General features: G+C 49.7%; 2 protein-coding genes across 8 annotated transcripts in view; one reads left to right on the forward strand and one right to left on the reverse strand.

Moving 5' to 3' along the window:
- The window catches only part of LOC122542686 (ras and Rab interactor 2-like), a 72,405-nt gene extending 69,994 nt beyond the window's left edge, over positions 1-2,411 (forward strand). For all 3 annotated transcript variants that reach the window (XM_043680664.2, XM_087984000.1, XM_087984001.1), the window contains one exon: positions 903-2,411. In XM_043680664.2, the coding sequence (XP_043536599.2) occupies positions 903-1,211 (309 nt within the window). In that variant the 3' untranslated portion in view covers positions 1,212-2,411. The remainder of the gene's footprint in view (positions 1-902) is intronic.
- On the reverse strand, positions 1,684-26,032 carry kptn (kaptin (actin binding protein)). 5 transcript variants are annotated; one of them, XM_043680798.2, is made up of 13 exons: positions 25,697-26,030; positions 23,586-23,668; positions 22,501-22,585; positions 21,334-21,388; positions 18,551-18,626; positions 18,383-18,456; positions 17,311-17,420; positions 16,969-17,085; positions 13,691-13,775; positions 12,870-13,005; positions 11,017-11,226; positions 8,535-8,730; positions 1,684-1,903 (listed from the first exon to the last, which is right to left on the reverse strand). In XM_043680798.2, exons 1-12 carry the CDS (start codon positions 25,926-25,928, stop codon positions 8,539-8,541), a joined length of 1,455 nt encoding a protein of 484 aa, XP_043536733.2. In that variant the 5' UTR covers positions 25,929-26,030; the 3' UTR covers positions 1,684-1,903; positions 8,535-8,538. The 5 variants fall into 5 exon arrangements, with proteins under 5 accessions (XP_043536733.2, XP_043536732.2, XP_043536736.2 ...); XM_043680800.2 differs by lacking the exon at positions 1,684-1,903 and adding an exon at positions 9,967-10,046 and having other exon boundaries at positions 8,549-8,730; positions 25,697-26,032; XM_043680797.2 differs by lacking the exon at positions 1,684-1,903 and having other exon boundaries at positions 7,603-8,730; positions 25,697-26,029.
- Between the last annotated feature and the right edge of the window lie 1,394 nt (positions 26,033-27,426).

Genomic DNA, 27,426 nt, shown 5'->3' on the forward strand with positions numbered 1-27,426 from the left:
CGGACAATTCACCTCATTGTGCCCTAGCCTGAGAATGATCAATCCTGTGTTTCTTCCCCAACAACTGACATTTTGCAAAGCGTTGTTCTTAGCTCTTCTCCTTTCTTTGTGAAATGAATCCCAAATCGGAACCACATCAAAACATTATTACCACTTGAAATCCACAGAGATTCATGGGAACTGACTGATATACATGTACAGCTCTAGGTTTCCATTCCCAAAGACATCCACAACCAAATGGAATTGGATGCCCAGGCTCAGTGTTAAATATAGTCATAGTCATAGAGTCATCCAGCATGCAAATAGACCCTTCGGCCCACCCAGTCCATGCCGACCATTACCCCAAACTAAACTAGTCTCACCTGCCTGCTCCTGGCCCATAGGCCTCCAAACCTTTCCTGTTCACGTACTTATCCAAACATCTTCCAGAAGTCCACATCCACCAATTCCTCTGAAAGTTCATTCCACACGTGAACCAACCTCTGTGTAAAAAAATTTGTCCCGGGTGTCTTTTTAAATTCTCTCCCCTCACCTTAAAAATGTGTCCCCTAGTCTTGAAATCCCCCACCCTAGGGAAAAGACAGCCACCATGAACCCTATCTATACCCCTCATTGTTTTATAAAACTCTATCAGGTTTCCTCTCAGCCTCCTGTGCTCCAGTGAAAAACATGCCACCCGTTATCACTCAAGCCTTAAGCACCAGGATAGCACCATGTGTGTTCTGTTACCACCACCCGAAATCTTCCCTAATGTTCTGGAAAAGATTCATTGTGAGGTACAGTGTCTGGAACGGAGTTTCTCTCTCTCAGTCAATATAAACAAAGCTGAACATGGTAGGCTGATGGTCTCAGCTCTCTCTCTCTCTCTCACACACATTGTGATCTCTCCTCTTGACCTGTAGGATTTGCTGCACATCTCTCTGCGTGAACCTAGTGGAAACCAGGTGCCTATATTAGCCCCAGCGCACATGAGTGTGGCCGAGGTGGAGAAGGCGTGTGCCGAGAAATTCGACGTGCCGGACCCCGAGAGCTACAGACTCTTCGTGGTCCAGGGAGACTCGTACCAGCCACTGGAGGGGGACTCCTGTCCCCAGAAGGTCAGGGAGGAGCTGAAACAGAAAGGGGAGACCGCCTTCCACTTTGTGTACGGACTCAAGGACAGAAGCCAGTGCCCCCAGACTCCCTCAGAGGACAGGCAGCCCACTCCATGACGGGTCTCCCTCGGTGATGGGGATGGAGGGAGCTGGATCGTTGGGGCTGCCCTGGGCGAGTTTGAGAACCGGGGGTCACTTGCTCAAGGATGGTAACGCTGCCGTCTCCTGTTTCTGAGGGGAGCCGATGGATCACGGGAACCGTGGGAGGCCATTCGGCCCCTCCACACCATTCATACGGCTGAGATGTCCTGGTCTCCAGGAGACATTCTTTCCTCTACAAACCCTCTATGTCGGGGAAGCGGGGGGATGGGGAATGGATTTTTTTTCTAACCTTCTCATTCATTCTGTCATAGTCCACAGTCTGTGCTCCCTTTTTTGGTTCATCAACAACTGTTCAATATGCAGCGACCGAAGAATCTCTACAAGATCTCACACCCAAAAAATGACGAGGCAGTAGGACATGGGCATGACTGGCTGAGCCAACATTTATTGCCCGTCCCTAATTGCCCCTTGAGAAGGTGGGGATAAGCCACCTTCTTGAACCGCTGCAGTCCACGTCCTGTAGGGACACCCACACAAGGCCCTTAGGGAGGGAATTCCAGGATTCTAACCCAGCGACACTCAAGGAATGGCGATATATTTCCAAGGCAGGATGGCATGTGGTTTGGAGGGGAGCTTGCAGGGGGTGGTGTTCCCATGCATCTGCTGCCCTTGTCCTGCTCCTGGGTGGAGGTTCAGAAGGTGCTGTCCTGGTGAAAAGAGGTGAAACTTTTCAGGTCTTTGTAAAATAACATCCTTGTGTGGTCTGTACCAATACTGTAAATCTTCCTTGTCTAAATATGAGTGGGTCTAATATCCCTCCTGCAATGAAACACGCTGATCGGCAGACAATATTACATCCCTGGGGGAAAAACACAACTTGAACAAATCCAATCAAAAGAAGGGTCTGAATTTTAAAATCACGGTGTTGCTGAATCAGGGGCGATGGTAGGTGTGGGGCACAGGGATGTCGAGGGAGCTGAACCTGCCTTTGTATCCCCTAACCATTTAAATCCAACACCTGGCTATGAAAACATAGTTTCTCTTAATTTATTTGGCTGCTGTTGGAGATTCCTTTTGTACCAACTTTGCTGACGCTCAGGAAAGCACCAACCAGAACAAACTTTGTACGTTATTTATCTCAAGACACTGCTTTCAGAAATCGCAGCTATGTGATTAAAATTGTAAATTGAAATAAAACTTTTGATTTGTAATGTACCACATCCTGACCTCATTGCTTACATCAACAGTACAACTTACCTGAGAAAGTTGGAATCAGCTGGAACAGCAAAAAAGTACAAAATGGAATGCAATGTGGGAAAGTGTGAGGTTATGCACTTTGGTAGGAAGCATAGAAGGGAAAATGACTTTTTAAATGGGGAATGCCTTTGGAAATCTGAAGCTCAAAGGGACTTAAAGGTGCTCGTTCAGGATTGTCTTAAGGTTAACACGTAGATACAGTTGGCAGTTAGGAAGGTAAATGCAATGTTAGCATTCATTTCAAAAGGGCTAGAATATAACAGTAAGATGAAGTGCTGGGGCTGTAAAATGCTCTAGTCAGAGCAGAGTTGGAACATTGAGAGATTTTCTGGGCCCCGTATCTAAGGAAGGATGGGCTGGGCCCCGTATCTAAGGAAGGATGGGCTGGACCCCGTATCTAAGGAAGGATGGGCTGGGCCCTATGTTTAAGGAATGATGAGCGGGGCCCCGTAACTAAGGAACCTTGGGCTGGGCCCTGTATCTAAGGAGGTGGGATGGGGGAAAATGAACTGGGCTCTGTATCTATCGGGGGGGGGGGGGGGGATGAGCTGGCCCTGTATCTAAGAAAGGATGAGCTGGGCCCTGGATCTAACGGGGGGGGTGGAGAAATGAGCTGGGCCCTGTATCTAAGGCGGGGGGGGGGAATGAGCTGGGCCCATTATCCAAGGCGGTGATGAGTGGGGCCCCCTACCTAAGGAAAGATGAGCTGGCGTTAGAGGGAGTCCGAAGATGTTTCACAAGAACGATCCCTTGGGGATGAACGGCTTGTCTTATGAGGAGCAGCTGAGAACTCCGAGTCTGTAGTCAATGGAGTTTAGAAGGATCCACACTGAAAGTTAGAATACCAAGAGGCCTGGATAGAGTGGACGTGGAGAAGTAGGAGAGGCTGAGGGCACAGCCTCAGGGTGAAGGGACAACCCTTTCGGAGGAATCGCTTCAGCCAGAGAGTGGAGAATCTGTGAGACTCATTGCCGCAGAGGGCTGTGGAGACCAAGTCACTGAGTGTGTTTAAGTCAGAGATAGATGGGCTCTTGATGAATAAGGGAGAACAGGGTTGAGAAACATATCAGCCATGATTGAATGGTGGAGTAAACATGATGGGCTGAACAGCCGTCTTCTGCTCATATAGCTTATGCCCTGTATTTCTGGCTCAGTAATTGAATAGGTTTACCACTATATCCCTGTCTCCTCAGTGAAGCGAGGAGCTGTGACGTCCCACTGGCCATAGGAACTGATCCCAACTGGGCCACTGGACATAGAATCATGCAGTCACACAGCACAAGAAACAGACTGTTCGGTCCAACCAGTCCATGCCAAAAATAATCTCAAACTAAACTAGTCCCACCTGCCTGCTCCTGGTCCATATTTCTCCAAACCTTTCCTATTCATGCACTTATCAGAGTGCCTTTTATATGTAAATGTGCCCACACTCACTTGTTCTGAAGAAGTCATACTGGACCCGAAATGTTAACTGTGTTTTTCTCTCCACAGATGCTGCTAGACCTGTTGAGTTTCAGATTTCCCATCATCTATCGTTCTTTATCCTGTGCAAATCCCTCCCACGATCTCAAAACCAGTTCCAGTCACTCGTACACATGAAACTGGTTCAGTTCACAGAACTATAGAACTCCCACAGTTTGGAAACAGGCCATTCGGCCCCTCAGGTCTACACCAATCCTCAGAAGAGCATCCAACCCAAACCCCCCCACAATTTTATTATTAGTTTAATTAGTTAGAGCACACGTTCAGACTGTCCCCACCCTGATGTTTTGGCAGGTAAAACTGGAAGAAGTTGTTGCTTTATAAGACCATACGAAATAAGAGCAGAAGTAAGGCCATTCAGCCCATCGAGTTCACTCCGCCATTCAATCATGGCTGATGTGCATTTCAACGCCACTTACCCGCACCCTCTCTCTTGTAGGAACACCCTCACACGGTTTGCTCACTCAGGAACTCTTATCTAGATCCCAAACAACAGTTACTCTCCATTCCTCATGGCCCCTATATGAACAAGGCAGATTCTGCGCTGTACCCCCATTTGACTTGTCCCTGGTGGAGTGGGAACGCTGTTGGTTAATGTGGTGCCAGGGCAAGTGCAGCCACCAGCAACAGGGGAGAGAGTTTAACCACAGAGTGAACTAGGTAAAAACAATGACTGCAGATGCTGGAAACCAGACTCTGGATTAGTGGTGCTGGAAGAGCACAGCAGTTCAGGCAGCATCCAAGGAGCAGCGAAATCGACGTTTCGGGCAAAAGCCCTTCATCAGAGTGAACTACCAAACCAATGCCTGGAGGAGGTACGCCTCATACTCCGCCTTGGGATTGTGCAACCACACGGGATCAATGTGGATTTTGACAGCTTCCTCATTTGCACCCCCCCCCCACTCCCACATTATCCCAGTACCAAGCCTCCAACTCAGCAACACCCTCCAAACCTGTGCATCACTGCACCCTCTGACCTATCACCTTTGCCCTCACCTTCATCCACCTATCGCTTTCCCCCCAACCCCATCCCCTTCCCATTTATCCCTCAGCCCCGACCCACAAGCCTCGTTCCTGAAGAAGGGTTTATGCCCGAAACGTCGATTCTCCTGCTCCTCAGATGCTGCCTGACCTGCTGTGCTTTTCCAGCACCACACTCTCGACTCTGATCTCCAGCGTCTGCCGTCCTCACTTCCTCCACAGAGTGAACAGACAGGGATGCCTCATGTGGTCGAGCAGCAACTGCTGACCCTTGCTGGCCGTACAAATGGATCAGCTCATGGGGAACAGAGAGAGAAAATACATTTTAAGAATGGCACTTCTACATAGGATGTTACAGTAATTACCGTGGAAGTAATAATTGAGTTACTCTAACAGCATTACTCAATATTTAAACCATATTTGCACTTTTATTTGACACTGTACTTTTGAAACATTAAGTGCGTCTGCCCCAGTTTCTTCAAGTTGCAATGTTCTCAGTTTCCTTGTTCTCTCCCTCTCCCCTCACCCGAACCACAGCCAGTCACCACTTCCTGTTCAAACTAAAACAGCTGGTAGCTACTCTCTGGGACCAGGGAGCCTACCCATTACAAAGCAAGGCCACAAAGTCCTCCTCTCTCTCTCTCTCACTCCAGTACACTGACACTTTAAACCACGGCACAAAGCCCAGTTCCAGTGCTGAGGGAGTGCTGCACCATCGGCTATGCCATCTTCCAGAGATGACGGGAAATCGAAGCCTCTGCTGGGCACTGGAGACCCCGGGTGGTGCAATTTCAGCTGAATTCACACCCCTCCCCCATCACGTCCTTCCCCTCAGCCAACAGCACAAACAATAAACTGCTCATTCCCACACACTCTGCACACGCTGGTCCCTGCACGTCCTGCATTACATCAGTAACGCCTCGTGGCAATATCTGGGCCAGAGTTAACCTGCCTGGTTTAAATGTTAATCACCCAACTGATGCATTCTCCCTAACGAGAGTCACACAGCACAGAAAGAGGCCCTTCGGCCCAACTCGTCCATGCTGAACAGGTTTCCTAAACTGAACTTGTCCCATTTGCCAGCATTTGGCCCATATACCTCGAAGTCCCTCCTACTCAGAGGCAGACAATCCCTACAGTGGAAGCAGGCCATTCAGCCCATCGAGTCCACACTGACCCGCCAATGAGTGTTCCACCCAGAACACCCCCTTACCCTATCCCTGTAACCCTGCATTTCCCATAGTTAACCCACCTAGCCTGCACATCCCTGGACACTATAGCACGGCCAATCCACCCGAACCTGCACATCTTTGGACTGTGGGAGGAAACCAGAGCACCCGGAGGAAACCCACACAGACACAGGGAGAATGTCCAAACTCCACACACAGAGTCACCTGAGAGTGGAATCGAACCCGGGTCCCTGACGCTGTGAGGCAGCAGTGCTAACCACTGAGCCACTAGATGAAGAAGCAACCCAGTCAATGATCTAAATGGATAGCAGTACAGGTCCAATGGGCTGAATGGCCTCCCAGTGGTCCTAGCTTTGACTGCATTGACTTAAAGCCATGCACTGACAAAACACAGAGGCACTGCAAGGATTTGATGTCATGAATTAAGACCATAAAACATAGGAACAGAAATCAGGCCATTCAGCCCATTGAGTTTGCCCCTCCATGCAACCATGGCTGATACGTTTCTCAACCCCGTTCTCCCGCTCTCTCCCCATTACCTTTGATCCCCTTTACAATCAAGAACCTATCTATCTCAGTCTTAAATACACTCAATGACCCGGCCTCCACAGCCTCCTGTGACAGTGAATTCCACACATTCCCCACTCTCTGGCTGAAGGAGTTTCTCCTTATCTCCGTTCTATAAGGTCTTCCCTTTACTTTAAGGCTCTCCTACCCATGGAAACATCTTCCCAACATCCACTCTGTCCAGGCCATTCAGTATTCTGTATGCTTCAATCAGATCCCCCCTTATCCTTCTAAACTCCATCAAGTATAGACCCAGAGTCCTCAAACGTTCCTCATATGTTAAGCTTTTCAAAGTTGGGACCATTCTCGTGAATCTCCTCTGAACCCACTCCGGGGCTGTACATCCTTCCTGAGGTATGGGGCCCAAACTGTGCACAATACTCCAAAAGTGGTCTCACCAGAGCCTTGTAGAGCCTCAGAGGTACATCTCTGCTGTTATTTTCAAGTCCTCTCAAAATAAATGCCACCATTGTAATCGCCTCCCTAACTACTGACTCAACCTACAAGTTTACTCTGAGAGAATCCTGAACAAGAACTCCCAAGTCTCTTTGCACTTCAGACTTCTGAACTTTCTCCCTGTTTCGAAAACAGCCCATGCCTCTATTCTTCCTACCGAGGTGCATGACCTCACACTTTCCCACGTTGTACTCCATCTGCCCCTGCTCTGGTCAAGCCCTTAAACTCATTACATCACAGAGCCCGTCTCCTGATACTGTGAAAAGTGAAACAACTGCGCCATCTGCTGCTCGGAAGAGGTGACACAGTTCAGGATCCAACATATTCTGATTAATTCAAGTTGCTGTCTCCTGCAGCTCCCAGTTTTCTGTTGACTGCAGACCCAGTAACTATCAGTCCTGAACAGCCTAGCGCCAAATACAAACACAGATTTCAGGACCAAAGCACTTCGACCCTCCTGCAAAAAAAAAACATTTGTGGAACATTCCAAACCATTTTTATTTTATTGCAATCCACCCAGACGTGCCACAGTTCTAATTATTTTTAAATTAAACTAACGCTTGCAGCACAGTGAATATTATTTCTGAAACATTACATGGGCGAAGGAATGACTTGCATTTCAGTAGCATCCTAAAACGCTTTGCAGTCAATTAAACATTTCCCTTAAAAATAATTGGCCATCGCTGTAAGGTTGGAAATGGAGCAGCTGTTTGGCAAAGAGCTAGCTGTCTCTAGCAGCAAGGTGATGTAAGAATCCGATGCTGACTGAGATTAAATATACACCTGGCATGCTGGGGGGGGATCTCTCCAGTCCGCCTCTTTCAAAGGTCAGGTGTCGCAGGTTTCCATCTGACTGAAAGGCGAATTGAGTTGTTGTATCATGCGAACGTTGGCTCCTCTGGCTGTGCAGCGCTCCTCCTGCTGTTACAACGCTTGGAAAGGGGTCTCTTGTTTTTTTTGGTGCAAGTCTCTAGAGAGAACTTAGGAAGGTGCAATGACAATAGACCCCCGCCCGCCAAAGCTTGGGGGTGGGGGGGGAACCGTCCACGCAGCGACTTCATTTGGAAAGGCGATGAATGAACAGGGGCACATTTGAATGTCGAGAGACTATCCTGGAGCACCACTGAAACACGGGCCTCTGGTCCACAAGCTTTCGAGCTCAAACAACTCTGAAGTACAAGATGGAAGGATTCGAAACCGTCTTTCGCTCAGCGACTTCCAGACTGCACTATTCCACGGGTACCTTCAGGTCAGAGGCTTCAGCTCCTCCGGACCCAGAGGCTGTGCAAACCGCTGATGTGAGAAATGAATCCCCGCTGCTTTTGTGTGGAGTGGGGGTGAAACATGGGTCACCATTTGAAGCGGGGTTGGGGGAGAGGGGGGGGTTATGCGAGCAAAAGCTCACCTCGTCAGCTGCTCCTTTCCACGGTTTCTTGGTGATGACACCCCGCGGTTTCCTCCGGCTCGGACGCTGCCTGTGTGTCCATCTCGGCCTTGGCAAGCTCCGCACTGCCCGGGCCTGGAGGCAAATTCTTCCCCAAAGCCGACGCTTGGGAGCGAAGCCTCTCTAAGACCAGGCTGGCTGTCTGGGTGAGACTGTGCTGCAACACACAAGCAGACTGCACTTAATGTTGCTGTTTAAAAAAAAACATCATTTCGCAGCTACTAAGGTGGGGGCTAGTGATTGACCAAACTGGGGTTAAAATAGGTGGACAGGCCCCCAGGAAAAGGGGAAGGTCATTTAGGGTGTTAAGCCTGTCCCACCCACACCATTAGCTCAGGGCTGACCTGCAACATTGGGAGATGGTCACAGGATAAATAGACAAAGTCTTTTCACTGGGGTGGGGGAGTCCAGAACAAGAGGGCATAGGTTTAGGGTGAGAGGGGAAAGATATAAAAGGGACCTAAAGGGCAACTTTTTCATGCAGAGGGTGGTACGTGTGCAGAATGAGCTGCCAGAGGAAGTGGTGGAGGCTGGTACAATTGCGACATTAAATAGGCATTTGGATGGGTATATGTATAGGAAGGGTTTGGAGGGATATGGGCCGGGTGCTGGCAGGTGGGACTAGATTGGGTTGGGATATCTAGTCGGCATGGACGGGTTGGACCGAAGGGTTTGTGTCCATGCTGTACATCTCTATGACTCTATGACATGTGGTAATGGGCAGCATGGTGACTCAGTGCTGTTATCCCCCGCTTTTCAAAGGTTGGCTTTACGTCACTTCGCTTTTACCAAAGACCTACATTCATACCCGTTTTCGCTAACTGAAAGAAATCCAAAGAGGGTTTTCGCTTTTGTGAAGAAAGGCTAAATTTTTCCCATATAAATGAATGCTTCTTGGTTTTACACCATTTCAGCTTACAAAAGCTCTACTTTCGGATAGCGGAAAATATGTGTAGTCAGCACTGCTGCCTCACAGCGCCAGGGAGCCCGGTTCGATACCACCCTCGGGTGACTGTCAGTGTGGGGTTTGCACATTCTCCCAGTGTCTGCGTGGGTTTTCTCCCACAGTCCAAACGATGTGCAGGTTAGGGTGGATTGGCCATGGCAAATGCAAGGTTACAGGGATGGGGTGGGTGTGGGTAGGACGCTCTGCAGAGGGGCAGTGTGGACTCGATGGGGCGAATGGCTTGCTTCTGCATTCTATGGATTTTACATCAGAGGATGAGTAATCCACAGGCCCCAGGCTAAAGCTCTGGGACATGGGCTCAAATCCCAGCTCAGGAGCTGATTAAACTGAAACTGAAATTGAGAGTGAGTGAGTAACACTTCTGTTGTAGCAAAAACCCCATCTGGTTCACGAATGTCGTTTAGGGAAGGAATCTGCCGTCCTTACCTGGTCTGGCCTACATGTGACTCCAGACCCACAGCAATATGGCTGACTCTTAAGTGTCGTCTGAAATGACAGTAGGGAAGCTGGGGGAACACAGGAAACCAGGCAGCATCAGGAGGTGGAGAAGTAAACGATTCCCTTCTTCAGGAATTCCTGAAGGATCCCACCCACCTACCTGATCTCTGTATTTCCCTTGGCCACTCCACCCTTACCTACACATCCCTGGATGCTATGGGGCAATTTAGCACGGCCAATCTACCTTAATCTGCACATCTTTGGGCTGTGGGAGGAAACCCATGCAGACATGGAGAGAATGTGCAAACTCCACACAGACAGTCGCCCGAGGCTGGAATCGAACCCGGGACCCTGGCGCTGAGGCAGCAGTGCTAACCACTAAGCCACCATGCTGTCCCCTCCCATGTCCTCAACATCCAACTCTCTCATATCTCAGTGCTCCCTGCCTTACTAACCAACGCTTGGTATCAGGGAGTTTTGGAACACAGAAGGAAGCCACTCAGCCCATCGAGCCAAGTCTAGCACTTTGCTCAAGCAATCCGAAATGAGTCCCAGTGCCCGACTCCAGCTCCAACAGCTCTGTCCCTTTCCTTCCAACACTTATTCAACTCCCCACCAAAAGGTGCAATGGTCCCTGCTCTCCACACCCACCGCCCGGGGGCAATGATGTCTGTGTTCCGACAGACTTGGGTAAAGTTATCCTCTTTCGTAACCCCCAGCAACAACCTTTAACCCCATATGAATGGCTGCTGCAATCTTTCCCAATGTCCTCAGCCCATTGTCCCCTCTCACAGTCTGAGTGCCCTCCTCATCCAAGACCAAGTAAACCCGGCCATGTTTCTCTCACTCCTGGTGACAAATGCATTTAGAAAGTATAGAACCCGAGAGTGATGGAGGCCTTTTGGCCCATCTTCTCTGTGCTGGAAAGATACCAGTTCGAACTCAGATGTTTGGGAAGGAAGGGTAGCACAGTGGGAGCCGATTTCCATGACGACACGTAGGTGGGAAGGGGGTGGAAGGGAGACCGGGGCCCGTTACCTGCAAAATGTGCAGCCCCTTCAGAGAACCGACGGCGAGTTCAGAGAGACCGTCACACGTTAGGTCGACGTAGGCCAAGGAGAGCAGGGGGCTCTGGAAACTTCTTTTCCACAGGAGCCGGAATTCACCTCGGAGCCGGGGGGCGAGTCCTGACTCCACAGCCTCGGGATCAGGGGCCCCCATGGTGCAGGATTTGTAGCAGAGTAACTCCTGCCAAGAGAAAGCAAGCTCAGACCCCAGAGCAAAGGCAAAAACGACACACGGCCCCTTCCAGAAATGGAGGTCACCTTGCTGCCAGGGCTAGTCAGAATAGCTGGCTAGTCAGAGAGAGAGGGGCTAAGTTCCCACTCAGGTTAGTCTGGTGACGGTGCCTACTGGCAGGAGGACTGTTAGCTAGTCAGAAAGAGAGGGGCCAAATTCCCACTCAGGTTAACCTGGTGGCGGTGCCTACTGGCAGGAGGGCTGCTGGCTAGTCGGAGAGAGAGGGGCCGAATTCCCACTCAGGTTAGCCTGGTGACGGTGCCTACTGGCAGGAGGGCAAGGACTGGCATCTTCTGGACTAGTCAGCTGATCTCCCCCATTCTTTCTGGGTGGAAATTGACAGCTAGACAATCTGTGAAGTGGGAGGGTATTTGTTTATTAAACTCATCAGGACAGAATCGCAAGAAAGCCAATTTTAGAAAAGAGGGAATGGCAAGAGAGACCCAGCAGGAACCATTAAACGGTAGTTAATTAAATCCAAACCTGGAGACGTGACCGTGAGTGATCCGGGCACTGCCCAGGGGGTGTTACAAGGGTCAGATGTCGTTACAGTCCCATCCTCATTGAGAAAGGCTGATATAGTGAGAAGTGACATTATTTTCCAACGATGAAGCAAGGTCACATGGGAGGTCAACAACAAACAATGGGCATGGAAATAGCGTTTTTAACTTTGTGTTTTAGCTCCAAGGCCCTGAGCTGCACAAGGAGATAATTAGGGCAGGTGACCAAACATTTTGGTCAGAGACGCATCATTCAGGCAGAAGCTGAAAGAAGGTGAGAGAGTGAGGCAGGAGACGGACAGGGTTGATGGAGAGGGTTGACGGAGAGGGAGACCAGTTTAGGGAGAGTATTCCAGAGTTCAGGGTCCAGACAGCGGACAGCATTTCTTTTTATTACCGTGGAACGTGGGTGTCGCGGGTTGGGCCCAGCATTTATTGCCCATCCTTAATTGCCCCCTTGAGAAGGTGAGGTGAGCTGCCTTCTTGAACCGCTGCAGTCCATCTGTTGTGGGTTGACTCACAATGCCCTTAGGGAGGGAATTCCAGGATTCTGACCCAGTGAAGGAACGGTGATGTGTTTCCACAGTCAGGGTGGTGAGGGGCTCGGAGGGGAACCGGCAGGGGGTAGTGTTCCCATGTATCTTCGCGACAGAAGTTATTGTGGGTTTGGAAGGTGCTGTCTAAAGGAGCCTTAGTAAATTACTGCAGTGCATCGTGTAGACGTACACCCTGCTACTACTGAACGTGGGTCATAGATAGAGTGAACGTGGTGCCAATGAAACGGGGGCTGCTTTGTCCTGGATGGTGCTGAGTGTATTGGAGCTGCCCTCATCCAGGGAAAGTGGGGAGTATTCCATCACACTCCTGACTTGTGCCTTGGAGATGGTGGACAGGCCTTGGGGTGACAGGAGGGGAGCTACTCGGAGCAGGATTCCCAGCCTCTGAGCTGCTCTTGTAGCCACTCTGGCGAGTCCAGTTGAGGTTCTGGTCAGTGGTAACCCTCAGGATGTCACCTCCAGGGATGGTATGATGGGAGCGGGGGTGCAGGGACATACAGGAAATCAGAAGCAGGGGGGACATTCCATTCGTTACCTGGCCATAGGTGCCAAGGAGGATCTCCTTCACCCCGTCAAAGTCGACATCGGTAACCAGCGCACACAGGACGCTGTCGAACTGGTCACTCTCTGGCAGGATGGCCTGATCACTGAGGCCATTCTTCAGCACATCCCTGCAAGGGGAGAGAAAGAGAGGTGAACGCACTGGCTCCTCCAGAGCAGCAGTGTTGGGAGGGAGCTGTAGCTGTCACTCGGTCACCGTAGCCATCACTCGGTCCCCGGTTTGTTCCCACGGGGTATTGCCCTTATCGCAGAATCCCGATAGGGCGGTCAGAGGCCACTCAGACCATCGGGTTTGCACCGACCCTCTGAAGAGTATCCCAGCCCACTGTCCTACCCTATCCCTGTAAGCCTGCATTCCCCACGGCTAGCCCACCTAACCTGCACGTCCCTGGACACCACAGGGCAATTTCCCATGGCCAATCCACCCGAACCAGCACATCTTTGGACTGCAGGGAGGAAACCCACACAGACACAGGGAGAATGTGCAAACTCCACACAGACAGTGGCCCGAGGCTGGAATTGAACCTGGGTCCCTGGTGCTGTGAGGCAGCGGTGCTAATCACTGAGCCACCGTGCTGTCACGAGCAGCACTTTGAGAACTTCTGTTTTGGGGAGTTAAGGGATGAATTTCCCAGGAATTTCATCGTGGGACTGGCCATGATGTACTGGGCTTCCCCCTTACACCCTGGTACTGAAGGGACTGCTGATTGACAGTGACAATGGCCCTGCTGTGACGCATCAAGGTGGCTCCAACAAGCCCAGTGCCCATCCCTTTTGAATGCCAAGACGACTCACCTGTAAACTACAGAGAGCTCGATGGCGGAGGTCACAAGCAGGTTATAGTTCTCCAAAGAGGCATCAGCTTTGGCTGCATCAGAATCTGCAGTAAATAGAGAGAGAAGGTGGGGGGAGGGGGTAGAGGAAAACATTGGAATTGGAAAGGTTGGATGTTGCCCTGTTTCTGAGGTGCATACAGAGAAACAAATTAGAATCACTCAGCACAGAAACAGACCCTTCGGTCCAACCTGTCCCTGCCGACCAGGTTTCTCAAACTGGACTCGTCCCATTTCCCTGCGTTTGGCCCATATCCCTCGAAACCTTAAGCGGAAATAAGGACTGCAGATGCTGGACATTAGAGTCAAGATTTTCCTGCTCCTTGGATGCTGCCTGATCTGCTGTGCTTTTCCAGCACCACTCTAATCATTCCTCTAAACCTTTCCTACTCATGAACTTATCCAAAAGTCTTTTAAACTGTTGTACCCGAACCAGCCTCCACCACATCCTCTGGCAGCTCATTCCATACACGTACCACCCTCTGATTGAAAAAGGTTGCCCCTCAGGTCCCTTTTAAATCTTTACCCTCTCACCTTCAACCTATGCCCTCTAGTTCTGGACTACCCCACTCTAGGGAAAAGACCTTGGCCATTCACCCTACCCATGCCCCTCATGATTTAGAAACCTCTGTAAGGTCACCCCCCCAACCTCCTGCGCTCCAATGAAAAACGTCCCAGCCCCTCTTTACAACTCAAACCCCCCTTCCCAGCAACATCCTGGTAAGTTTTTTCTGAGTCCTCTCCAATTTAATATCCTTCCTATAACAGGGAGACCAGAACTGGACACAGTACTCTAGAAGAGGTCTCGCCAATGTCCTTTACGACCTCAACATGACGTCCCAACTCCTGCCCTCAAAGGCAATGAAGGCAAGTGTCCCAAATGCCATCCTAATCACCTGTCTATATGTGATGCAAGCTTCAAAGAATTATGTACCTGGACCCCTAGGTCTCTCTGTTCGATAAAACTCCCCAGGGCTCAACGACATGTGTGCCCTGGGTGCGGAGGTAGGATTCTTGCTAGGCAGCAGTGAGCTGTGTATTAAGGGGGATTAATCTTTGTTAATGGCCTTATTAACTAGTTATCTCACCACACTCATATACAGCATCCTATCTTACCAAACCTGCTGAACAGACTAGATGAGAATTCTTGGCTTTGATCTCAGAGAGGGGGTACCTGGTGACTTCAGTCTGCTCCAAAGAACCTCTGGGTTGATCTCAGCATTTCAGGGCGTGCACTATGAGCATACAACCCACATCCACAGAGACTGGCATCTAACCCTGTGCCAATGAGAACGAGGCACATCTCCGAAGAAGTCGCCCAGTTATCAGAAGGATATTATTAAGCTGGAGAGGGTTCAGGAGATTGCCCAGGATGTTGCTGGGTTTGGAAGGTTTGAGTTGTGGAGAAAGGCTGGGGGACGTTTTCACTGATGCGTAGGAGATTGAGAGGTGACCTTATAGACATTTATAAAATAATGCGAGGTATAGACAGAGATAATGGTAGCTGTCCTTTCCCCAGGGTAGGGGATTGCAAGACTAGGGCACATTTTTAAGGTGTGAGGAGAGAGAGTTAAAAAAGACACGAGGGGCAATTTTGTTTTTTTACACAGAAAGAATGTGTGGAATTTACATCAGAGCTGTAGAAGGAATTATTAGCGATGAATAACCAAACATTTGGCCAAAGACATTGAGTCCTGACAGTGGGGAGTCAGGCCATTCGGCCCATCGAGTCGACACCGACCCTCCAAAATGCATCCCAGCCAGACCTACCTGTAACCCTGCATTGCCAATGGATAATCCAATGAGCCTGCGCATCTTGGATACTATGGATAATTTCCCACGGCCAATCCACCCTAACCTGCACATCTTTGGATTGGCGGGGTGGGGGGGGGGGCGGGGAAGGTGCAAACTGCACACAGTCAGTGGCCCGAGACTGGAATCGAACCTGGGTCCCTGATGCTGTGAGACAGTAGTGCTAAACACTTAGCCACTTTAAATCCACACACAGTATACAGAGGAACCTTGATTATCCGAATATCTGGTAAGATCGCATGGTCCCAATGCTCAGCTACACCACGCTATCCAGAATTTGACTGACCAAATGGAATACTCCCCACGTGTCCTTTGGATAATTGAGGCTCCTCTGCATACTCGAGTAATAGTCAATCCTTTTTTGACTTACTTTAAATTTATGAAGTTAAAAATCACACAACACCAGGTTATAGTCCAACAACTTTAATTGGAAGCACTAGCTTTTGGAGCGCTGCTCCTTCACCAGGTGGTTGTGGAGTACACGATTGTAATACACAGAATTTATAGCTATTTATTGACTACTACATGGATACTATTTTTGAGGGGCTGAAATTCATACTGTACCATTAGCAGAAGCCCAGCCAATCTCTAAATGAATTAAAGGGAGAAAAATAACGAATTATGGTAATCATGAAAACCCAGAGTGGAAGCCAACAGCCAGAGGACTGGAAGACAGGGAGTGGATCAGAACAACCAGCAGACTAGAAAGCTGGAGTGGGATGTGACGGCCGGCACACTGACTCACATTAACACTGATCTGTTACCTGTGAAGAACTAGGGCCGACTTTTACACGAGACGTGTGGAAAATTCCAGGTTATTTAGCCAAAAGTAGGGGGTTGACTTTTACGTGAGATCAACTATTACTCAAGTATATGGGGCTGTTTTCCCTGGAGTGTCGGAGACTGAGGGGTGACCTTATCAAGGTTTATAAAATCATGAGGGGCATGGGTAGGATAAAGAGACAAAGGCTTTTCCCTGGGGTCAGGGAGTCCAAAACCAGAGGGCATAGGTTTAAGGTGAGAGGGGAAAGATATAAAAAAAAGAAACCTAAGGGGCAACTTTTTCATACAGAGGGTGGTGCGTAAATGGAATGAGCTGCCAGAGGAAGTGGTGGAGGCTGGTACAATTGCAACATTTAAAAGGCATTTGGATGGGTATATGAATAGGAAGGGTTTAGAGGGATATGGGCCAGGTGCTGGCAGGTGGGACAAGATTGGGTTGGGATATCTGGTCGGCATAAACGAGTTGGACTGAAGGGTCTGTTTCCATGCTGTACATCTCTATGACTCATATATATGGTAGGTTTTAAAGAACACCTTATAGAAGGAGAGAGAAAGAGCGAGGCACTTGTGTTAAAACAAATCATTGTAGAGTGAACATTGTACCTTTGCCGGTCAAGGTATTGAGGCCCATTCTCATTCACTCACCGACACTCAGTGCTCCTTGCCCGGTTGAATAGCCCTCACTGTTCTCAGTGGGTAACCCGAAGAGCAGGACAGTGGAAATCGGCCCATCCTGTTGTACATCCCAACTCTGCAGAACAACTGGACTTCAAATGGAGACAGTGGGTGAGAAACATGCACAAACACCGGGAGCGGGGTGGGGAAAGGGGGCAGCCTGAGACATGGGGCAAGGGAGAAGCAAGACAAACTGGGGCAGGTGGAGATTCCAGACCTCAAAAAAGGTAGTGAGCTGAAAGTAGGGCCGACAGTGCCAGGGAAGAGGTTGGGATGGGGTCTAGTCGCGATCGGCAACAGTCCAGTTCTGACCTTTCGATTCCTGATCCACGTGAGAAATCCCCACAAACCCATTCTGACAACCAAACGCTGTCAACCGTCTGGTCGAATCCGGAATATTGACCACATCTAGCCAGAGGACACTGTCATGAGATAAACAGGCATTAGCACTCACTTCCCACGGCATCTAGTGAGATGACAAAAAAAAACACAAGCCAAAAGTGACAGCACATGAGACTCAAAGGGAGCCAGAGGCAAGTCAGGGGTAGGTCACGAGATTGACTCCAGGGATTTGTCATGTGATGAGAGATTGAGCAGTTCAGGCCCATACCCTCTAGAGTTTAGAGCAATGAGAGATTTAAGTGAGATCTGTAAGATACTACAAGGGGATCGACAACGGAGGCGTGGAGAGGATGTTTCAAGTTGGGGAGTCTGGATCGAGAGGACACAGTTTTAAGATAAGGGGTGGCGGATTTAAAATAGAGGTGCGGAGAAATTACTCCTCTCCAAGGCACTCACTCTCCCAGATGGTGGGACACAGTTAATTTAATCATAGAATCGTTACAGTGTGGTAGCAGGCCATTTGGCCCATCAAGTCCACACCAACCGTCCGTCCGACGAGAATCCCACCCAGACCCACCCCCTTGTAACCCTCCATTCCCCTTGGCTAACCCACCTATCCTGCACATTCCTGGACATAATGGACAATGTATCACGGCCAATCCACCCTAACCTGCACCCACGCAGACACAGGGAAAAGACACAAACTCCACACAGACAGTCGCCCGAGGGTGGAATCAAAGCTGGGTCCCTGGCGCTGTGAGGCAGCAGAGTTAACCACTGAGCCATGAAGGAGGACCAGAGGAGATAGACAGGTTTTCAATTAGTAAAGGGTTGAAAGAGCACAGTTGAGGCTGAGATGAGATCAGCCATGATCGTACTGAAAGACGGAGCAGGCCTGAGGGGCGGAATGGCCTCCTCCTTCTCCTGGTTCTACTGAGAGAATCTGTGAGCAACACACAGAGAGCCACGGAGCTGTGGCCTAACCTAAAACATCCCAAGGTCCACGCGCAATGTACCAGTGCGAGCAATGCTGAGGTCTTACTGGCTGGGTAGGCCTGTTAACTCGGGGAATATTAATCCCGTCGGCCTTTCTTCAAACTGATGCAGCGTTTCGTTCTGTGAGACAAGGAGAGAGACAGAAGGCAGCGGTCACTCGGGGAAATTGACAAGATGCGAAACTGAGCCGCAGTTGGATGGGGGAAGGGCTCACCTCTTTGTACAGGTGGATCTGGTGGTCGTGGCCACTGAGCAGGAACACGGTCTCTCGCTGCTGCCGTTCCTGGATCCTGGAATGTGGAAAAGGGAAATGTGAAGTCGGCCAGGGGGCGGGGGAAGACAACAACAGCCACCCTGCCCCTGCCCTGTTGTTAATGCCAGGTCACTCAGGAGTGAAATCGGGGAGGTCTTCCTCACACAGGTCACAGAAATCAGCAATTCTCTCCTTCAAACACCTGAGGGCTTAAACTTAAAAATCACACAACACCAGGTTATAGTCAAACAGGTTTATCTGGAAGCACTAGCTTTCGGAGCACTGCTCCTTCATCAGGTGGTGATGAAGGACCACTGATGAAGGAGCAGCGCTCCAAAATAAACCTGTTGGACTATAACCTGGTGTTGTGTGATTTTTAAACTTTGTCCACCCCAGTCCAACACCGGCTCCTCCAAATCCTGAGGGCTCAAGGCATCGCTCAGTTGATTGAAGATTCAGACTGTGGTAAGTTAGGACAGTGCTTTCCAAACACTGAAAGTTGGCACAGCCCCTCCCCAGCGGGCAGCAGGAGAAGGCACACAAATGGAAATGACCCACACTGGAACAATGAAATGCGACACCAGTTCCCAGTTTTACTGGTGTCGGGTGCCCATTGCTGCTGGGAGCTTGCGGGTCCCCAAAACGTCAGCTCGTGATCCCACTCGGGTTCCTGACCACCACTTGGGGAAACCTCAGGGGTTGATCAAGGTTGGGCAGTCACTACAGCAGCAGCACGGGTCATCGAGCAAACGCTGTGCACAACACAGCCCGAGTATTTCAATGGTGTACTTTTCACTCTCTCCTTGTAAGCTACATTGTTGGATAAACTACAGGGGTTCTTAGTTGGACAGCAGCTCAGACTCTCAGTGCTGCTGCCTACACCAGGCTGCCGACAAGGGGCACAGAGGTTCCAAATTTACTCCAGCCAAAATGGGGGTCAAATTCCTGTACGTTGGCACCAATCTAATACCACGCCCGCTGTCAGTGCAAACTGATCTGCCAAAGGATTGGGGTTGCTATGGCACTGCACATTACAAACTGAACTGTTGGAGACAGTTTCTAAAATTGACCTGTTTAAGGATGTTATGACTCACCCTCTGCAACAGGTGGGATTTGAACCCAGGCCTCCTGGCTCAGAGATAGGGACCCCACCGCTGCACCACATGTGCACATCCCTGGAGGTTTGGACGGTGATGATCCAAACACCAAATGTTTTCTCCTTCCCGTGCCTGAGCAGGAATCACTCTCATCCACACTCCCTGCCAGTGAATGATTTGCAGTTCAATACTCAACTGCATATTAATTTTTCTCCTCGTCTGGAGGAATCGGTCAGTACGCACTTATTGCTCATCCCTCGCTGCCCGCTAACAGAAAAGACTAGGGTACAGTCTCAAGGTGAAGGGACAACCCTTTAGAACTGAGATGAAGGGGGATTTCTTCAGCCAGAGGGTGGGGAATCTTTAATTCATTGACGAGATGAGTGTGTTGCTGTCCCATTCCTAATTAATTAGAGGGAAGTTCACAATTAACCACATTTGCTGTGGGTCTGGAGTCACATGTAGGCCAGACCAGGTAAGATGGCAGTTTCCTTCCCTCAAGGCATTAGGTGAACCAGAAGGGTTTTTCCTGACAATTTATTCACGGTCATCACTTTTATTTCTTAATGGGTTCAGTTCCCACCGTCTATTATTCTGGGGTTCGAACCCTCATTACCAAAATATAGTCTGGGTCTTTGGATTAACAGTTTGATGACAATACCACTAGGCCAACGCCTCCACCACATCTGCGGAACTCATTGTCATAGGAGGCCAAGTCATAGAGTTGTCGTGAACACAGTGGGGAGCCATAATTACTAATAGAGGCACTGGTCACCACTGGTGAGAAATTCAAGCTTAACTACAGTTACTCGACCAATGGTGCAGAGTCGCTTTTGTTGGTGTTGGGAGGCTTGAACTTCTGGTGAATTTGGATTCCTGAGAGGGACCGGAGATGCATTATTTGGGCATCTTTGTAAACCACGGAGAATGTAAGGGCGTTATAGTCAGAGAGTGGTACAGCACAGAAACAGACCCTTCATTTCAACCTGTTCATGTTGACCAGATGTCCTAAACTAATTTAATACCATTTGACAGCATTTGGCCCATATCCCTCGGAGCCCTTCCTATTCATGTACCCATCTTGATGCTTTTTCAATGTTGTAATTGCTCCAGCCTAAACCACTTCCTCTCATTCCATACACGTACCACCCTCTGTGGGAAACAGTTGCCCCTTAGGTCCCTTTTATATCTTTCCCCTCTCACCCTAAACCAATGCCGTCTAGTTCTGGTCTCCCCGCCCGCGGAAAAGACCTTGTCTATTCACCCTATCCACGCCCCTCATGATTTTATAAACCTTTCTAAGGGTCACCCCTCAGCGTCTGACACTCCAGGGAAAACAGGCCCAGCCTATTCAGCCTCTCCCTATAGCTCAAACCCTCCAGTACCAGCAACATCCTTGCTGAACCCTTTCAAGTTTCACAACATCTCTTCTATAGTGGGGAGACCAGATATGAATGCAGTATTCCAAAAGTGGCCTCACCAACATCCTATAAAGCCGCAACATGACACCCCAGAATAGCCTAATTCTGCTCGTATATCATTCGGGCTTATGGGAAGGCAGCGGATCAGAATTATTTTGTATTTGTTTGGGTTTAGTTTCTAACCCAAAAGGGGGCACCTAAGGAAGTGAAGCAAAGAGGCACTTACTCCACATGGCACAACTGGAAGGGGGTGAACTGGAGTTCCAGGTTAAGGCAACTTTCTGTAAAAACAGAAGCACAGGTTAGTGCCCACTCTCTGCAAAAGAGAATCATCGCAGAATACAGTTAAAATCCCTCAGCGTCCCCCCCGTCCGTACCAGGTTAAGCTGGTACCATCACCGTGACCCTCACGCACTCTGAGCCATCCACCCCTTAACCTGCCTACCCCATTACATGGAAAGCATCAACAGTGGTCCGCACTCTCAGCCCTGAGGCCAGAATCATAGAACCCCTACAGTGTGGAAGTAGGCCATTCAGCCCATTGAGTCTACACCGGACCTCCGAAGAGCATCCCACCCAGACCCATCCCTATAACCTTGCATTGCCCATGGCCAATTCCCCTAACCTGCACATCCAGGACACTACGGGATCATTTCCCACGGCCAATCCATCCTAACCTGTAAATCCCTGGACACTACAGAACAATTTCCCATGGCCGATCCACCCTAACCTGTAAATCCCTGGACACTACAGAACAATTTCCCATGGCCAATCCACCCTAACCTGTAAATCCCTGGACACTACAGAACAATTTCCCATGGCCAATCCACCCTAACCTGTACATCCCTGGACACTACAGGACAATTTCCCATGGCCAATCCACCCTAACCTGTACATCCCTGGACACTACAGGACAATTTCCCATGGCCAATCCACCTGAGCCTGCACATCCCCGGATGGCCACGGGACAATTTCCCATGGTCAATCCACCCTAACCTGTACATCCTCGGACACTACGGGACAATTTCCCAAGGCCAATCCACCCTAACCTGTACTCACAAAGATGTACAGGTTAGGGTGGATTGGCCTTGGGAAACCCACGCAGACAAGGGGAGAATGTCCGTGTGGAGTTTGCACAGTCGCCTGAGGCTGGAATCGAACCCAGGTCCCTGGCGCTGTCAGGCAGCAGTGCTAACTGCAGTCGGAGGTCACGGGTCCCTGAGGAACAGTGAAGTTCAGGTTATTCCCCCAGTCAGTACCAAAGGAGTGCTGCATTGTCAGAGTAGTCATCTTCCTGGCCTAGACATGAAACCCTCAGACCCAGAGGCTGGGGCCAGGGGGGACTTGCTTAAAATCGACCGAGAGCCAAAAAACAAATCAAACATTGACTCACGGGCGATGGAGTCCAAATTGTACTCAGATCCCGGCTCGTAGTCGCAATAGATGTTGAGGAACGGGCTTGCCTTATCGCCAGAGTCCTGTGGAAAATAAAAGCAGCAACAACAATCAACCTCAGAGTGAAGTGGAGCTCAGGATCCCAGGCATTTAACATCATCGAGCACGTGACTGTATTCATTGGCCATCACACACTTTGTGACCTGCTGAGATTCTGCCAGATTCCATTGAAAAGAGGAAACGGTGACGAAGCAGCATTCTGTCATGAGTTCAGGAGTCCAGTGATGCAGACTAATCCCTGGGGACACGGGAGTGAAATCCGATTAGGGCAACAGATGGAATTTACATTAAAATGAATAGAGAAAATATAAAGTCAGCCTCAGAAATGGTAACCGGCAATGATTTGTCACTGCCATCCTTACCCAGGCTGGACAATATGTGACTCCAAACCCACAGCAATGTGGTTGACTCTCAACTGCCCTCCGAGATAGCCCTAACACACCATCAGTTCAAGGGCAGTTAAGGATGGGCAATGCACAGTCATCAGATTTCTTTGAGCCTCGAATATAATCTCATGCAAGAAAGAAATGCCTCGGGTTTGTTCGTTGGATAAAGTCAAACTCCAATGTTTGTTTCACATGCTACTGTACAGAACCAAACTGATTTAGTGACTAAGTTGGAGAAAATTATTGCAGACGCTGGAATCTGTACTGAAAACAAAAAATGCTGGAGATCACAGCAGGTCATACAGCATCCACGGAGATTTGAGATTCAAAATGCTAGTTTGCTTCTCTCCATGGATGCTGCCTGACCCGCTGTAATTTCCAGCATTTTTGTTTTCACTGTTTTAGTGACTATGTATATTCATAAAAATACCTTTATGTACAAAGTAATTAAGTAGTAGTTTAGCATGGGCAACAAATATTGATCTTGCTAGTGATGTCCACGTCCCACATAATAATAAACAAAAGTCAATTCTTTCTTAAACTGAGAAGCATTTTGTTTTAAAAGGAAAGATTTCTAACTATATAGCTCTTTCCACTGGAACCCAGCGTGCAGTTTGCAAAGTACCAGCGACCTCACCTTGATAAAGGTTATTCCCACAACCAGACCTCGTTTCGGTGCAGATTTGTTGAAAGCATCAATAGATACGATTTCTGCGTCCACTGAGGAGGGAACGGAAAAGGTCAATTTTAAGAATTTCCACAACGTCACACACCCAGCTCTCAATCTCTTACACTCCTCTCTGGATCCATGGTGCAGGTTTTGAGCAGATTGCATCCATCCTGTGTTCAAGCCCCAAGACTCTTACACCTCTTGCCTCATGGTTTTCAGACACTGCAAGTGCCTTGACCATCTCTTACCTCCTGCAGGTCCCCTATGTTATTCTCACATAACTGGCACTCCCTCATTTTATAGTCTCCTATGTTTCTAGTCTTAAACCCAGCCTCAAGCACCATGATAACCTTTCTCATTCCACCACCAACAAAATTCTTCTGGAGGAGATGTTAAACCAGGGCCTCTGGTCTGCCTCTCAATTGAATGCAGAAGACCATATGATAATAGCAGGACAGATCTCCCAGTCATTATCCATCCCTGAAACAGCATTTAAATAGATTATCTGCTCACTTATCCCATTGTTGCGTTTCCTACATTACGACAACAATCCCACTTAAAGACAAATCGGTGGTTCCACTGGCTGTGAAGCACTTTGGCATATCAAGACAGGTGCTAGATAAACGCAAGTATCCTGACTCGTCTCCCACATATTGTCTGTGCTCTAACTCACACCAAGTCCTGCCCTGTTATCATTGCTGTGTTTGCTGACTCCCTGTCAAGGCAACATTTTCACTTCAAGATGCTCATTTTTAAGTCATTCCATGTCCTCAACCTTCCCTAATCTCCTCCACCCCTACAACCTTCCTGAACTCCTCGAACTCTGTGGCCTCCTGTGCATTCCCCATTTTAAATCATTCCAGCATGGGCAGCTAGACACTGGAGGATTCTGGGAATCCACAGGCAGGAGCTGGGAGCATCGTCTCCTAAGGTGAACACTGGCACCTCAGGTGGAGTTGCAAACTGAGATTTTGAAATTGTGAGCTTTGAAGCAGCAACGGTCAACACCCCGCCCCTTCTCCTCCAACTTGATTCCCTTACTGATTAAAAATCTATCACAGAGTCCCTGCAGTGCAGATAAGAGGCCAATCAGCCCATCAAGCATGTGCTGACCCTCCGATTTAAACCCCACGTTTACCACAGCCAATCCACCTGACCTGCACATCTTCGGACTGTGGGAGGAAACCGGAGCACCCGGAGGAAACCCACACAGACACTGGGAGAATGTGCAAACACCACATAGACAGTCACCTAGAGGGTGGAATTGAAACCTGGGTCCCTGGCACTGTGAGGCAGCAGTGCTAACCACTGAGCCACTGTGTCCATCTCAACCTCGAGTATACTTTAATGATTCAGCCTCAACTGCCCTCTGCTGTGAAGAATTCCACAGATTCATTACCCTCTGACACAAGAAAATTCCTCTTTATCTCTGTTTCAAATGCGCGGCCACTTACTCCGAGATGACGTCCTCTGATCCTAGCCTCTTCCCCCATGTGGGTGAACCACTTCGCTGCACCTACATTGTCCACTTGCAAGTCCCTCCGGCCAGTTTCCCTGGACAATCAGTGGTCAGTTCAGAAGGAATTCTGAGCTGACCAAGGTGCAGGGTCAGAGGAGGTGGTCACACTCCATTACCTGGGATGTAGGTGAGCTGCACCGACCCTGTCCACACCAGTTGTATGTCCAGGTGCCCCTCCGGCCAGGACAATGAGTGGTCAGTTGAGGGGGTGGGGATGGGGGTGGGGGTGGGGCAAAGGGACAGGGTCACTCTCCATTACCTGGGATGTAGGTGAGCTGCACCTACCCTGTCCACACCAGTTGTATGTCCAGGTGCCCCTCCGGCCATTCTGCCTGGACAATGAGTGGTCAGTTGAGGGAGTGGGGTGGGGATGGGGGTGGGGCAAAGGGACAGGGTCACTCTCCATTACCTGGGATGTAGGTGAGCTGCACCTACCCTGTCCACACCAGTTGTATGTCCAGGTGCCCCTCCGGCCATTCTGCCTGGACAATGAGTGGTCAGTTGAGGGAGTGGGGTGGGGATGGGGGTGGGGCAGAGGGACAGGGTCACTCTCCATTACCTGGGATGTAGGTGAACTGCACCTCCTTGGCCAGGGGCCGGATCTTCTGGCGGGGGGTCTGGTATCTGAAGTTGATGACCTTTCCCTTGAGGGTGGCGGTCAGGAGGTCACAGCCTCCCTCAGGCCTGGGGAAGGCGCTCAGGCCGTAGATGTTGCTCTGGGAGGACAGGCGGCTGAAACTGTCCTCCACCAAGGGGCAGGAACCGTACAAACTGCTCGGAGGCCCTTCCATAAGGAAGGGGAGGGGCGGGGAAGGAGAGTTACATCGACCTCGGTTCCAGGACCCCTCGGCCCATCCTCACTCGACTCAATTCACCGTCGCGTGAAGACGACCTTCGTGCCCCTAACAAAGATGGCGTCCCAACGGCTTCCCCGACGCGCCCCCAACAAAGATGGCGCCCGGCGACTTTCATGACGCGACTCTATCAATGATGGCGTCTCGAAGGTACGCCCCCTCCGCCCCCACAACCACCTGATGAAGGTGCAGCACTCCGAAAGCTAGTGCGTCCGAATAAACCTGTTGGACTACAACTTGGCGTTGGGAGATTTTTAACCCCATAACAAGGATGGCGTTTTGTCGCCTTCCACGACACGCCCCTATCAACGATGGCGTCCCGAAGACCTGCCCCTAATAAACATGGCGCCTCGCTGACACCAATGACACGCCCTATCAAAGATGGCGGCAGATCGGTTTCTTTGACAGGTCCCTAACAAATATGGCGTCACGTCGGATGACGCAACACGCCCCGATCAAAGATGGCGACACGTCGGCTTCTATAACACGCCCACATCAAATGTGGCATCACACCAACGGTATGCCGAAATTAAACATGGTCCATTGCTGACAACTACCCTTAGTTGCAGATGGTGTGGACGGCAGATGCTGGAAAGTCAGCCGATGAAACGTGGAGCAAGTCAAGCAGCATAGGATAGGCAGGACAGTCGCCCTGATCTATACCCCTATCAATGATGGCGACTGCGCCGTGTGGAAGAATGCCCCTATCAAAGATGGCGTTCCCTCCGTCCATGCGATGCGCCTCTATTTAAAGATGGCGGCTTACCAAATCTGTTTAAATGCCCCTATCAAAAATGGCGTCTTGTTATTGTCAGTGACACGTCCCTAACAAAAATGCTGCGTTGTAACTTACTAGCAGGCACAGTGGGCGGCGTGGTGGTTAGCACTGCTGCCTCACAGCGCCAGAGACCCGGGTTCAATTCCCGCCTCAGGCGACTGACTGTGTGGAGTTTGCAGTTTCCTCCGGGTACTCCGGTTTCCTCCCACAGTCCAAAGATGTACAGGTTAGGTGAATTGGCCACGTTAAATTGCCTGTAGTGTTAGGTAAGGGGTAAATGTAGGGGTATGGGTGGGGATATAAATAGGTTGCGCTTCGGCGGGGCGGTGTGGACTTGTTGGGCCGAAGGGCCAGTTTCCACACTGTATGTAATCTAATCTTTTTTAAAAAAAAAACCAGGCTGCACATTAAATATTTGGAATTCACTATCAGACGATCGTTCGAATGCAGGAGGCTGTTCAGGTCATCATGACTGTATTGGTCTCTGACTATAACCTGTTGTGATTTTTAACTTTGCACACCTCAGTCCAACACAGGCATCTCCAACTCAGTACTGCTCTCCGAGCACGTGTAATAAAACAACATTTCTGGAAAATTTCAGGTCTGGCAGTATCTGAAGAGAAGTAGAGTTAACTTTTCGAGTCCAGTGACACTTAA

Source organism: Chiloscyllium plagiosum, unplaced genomic scaffold (assembly GCF_037043375.1).
Source record: "Chiloscyllium plagiosum isolate Xiang-an unplaced genomic scaffold, Cpla_swu_hap1 HiC_scaffold_47, whole genome shotgun sequence".
Lineage (NCBI taxonomy): Eukaryota > Metazoa > Chordata > Chondrichthyes > Orectolobiformes > Hemiscylliidae > Chiloscyllium > Chiloscyllium plagiosum.

Coding starts and splice junctions, on each gene's coding strand:
- kptn (XM_043680798.2), bottom strand. CDS start 25,928: ATGGAAGGGCCTCCGAGCAGTTTGTACGGTTCCTGCCCCTTGGTGGAG. Junction 23,669..25,696: donor GCAGTTCACCTACATCCCAG/GTAATGGAGAGT, acceptor TTCCCTCCTCAG/TGGACGCAGAAATCGTATCT. Junction 21,389..22,500: donor CAATTTGGACTCCATCGCCC/GTGAGTCAATGT, acceptor CTGTTTTTACAG/AAAGTTGCCTTAACCTGGAA.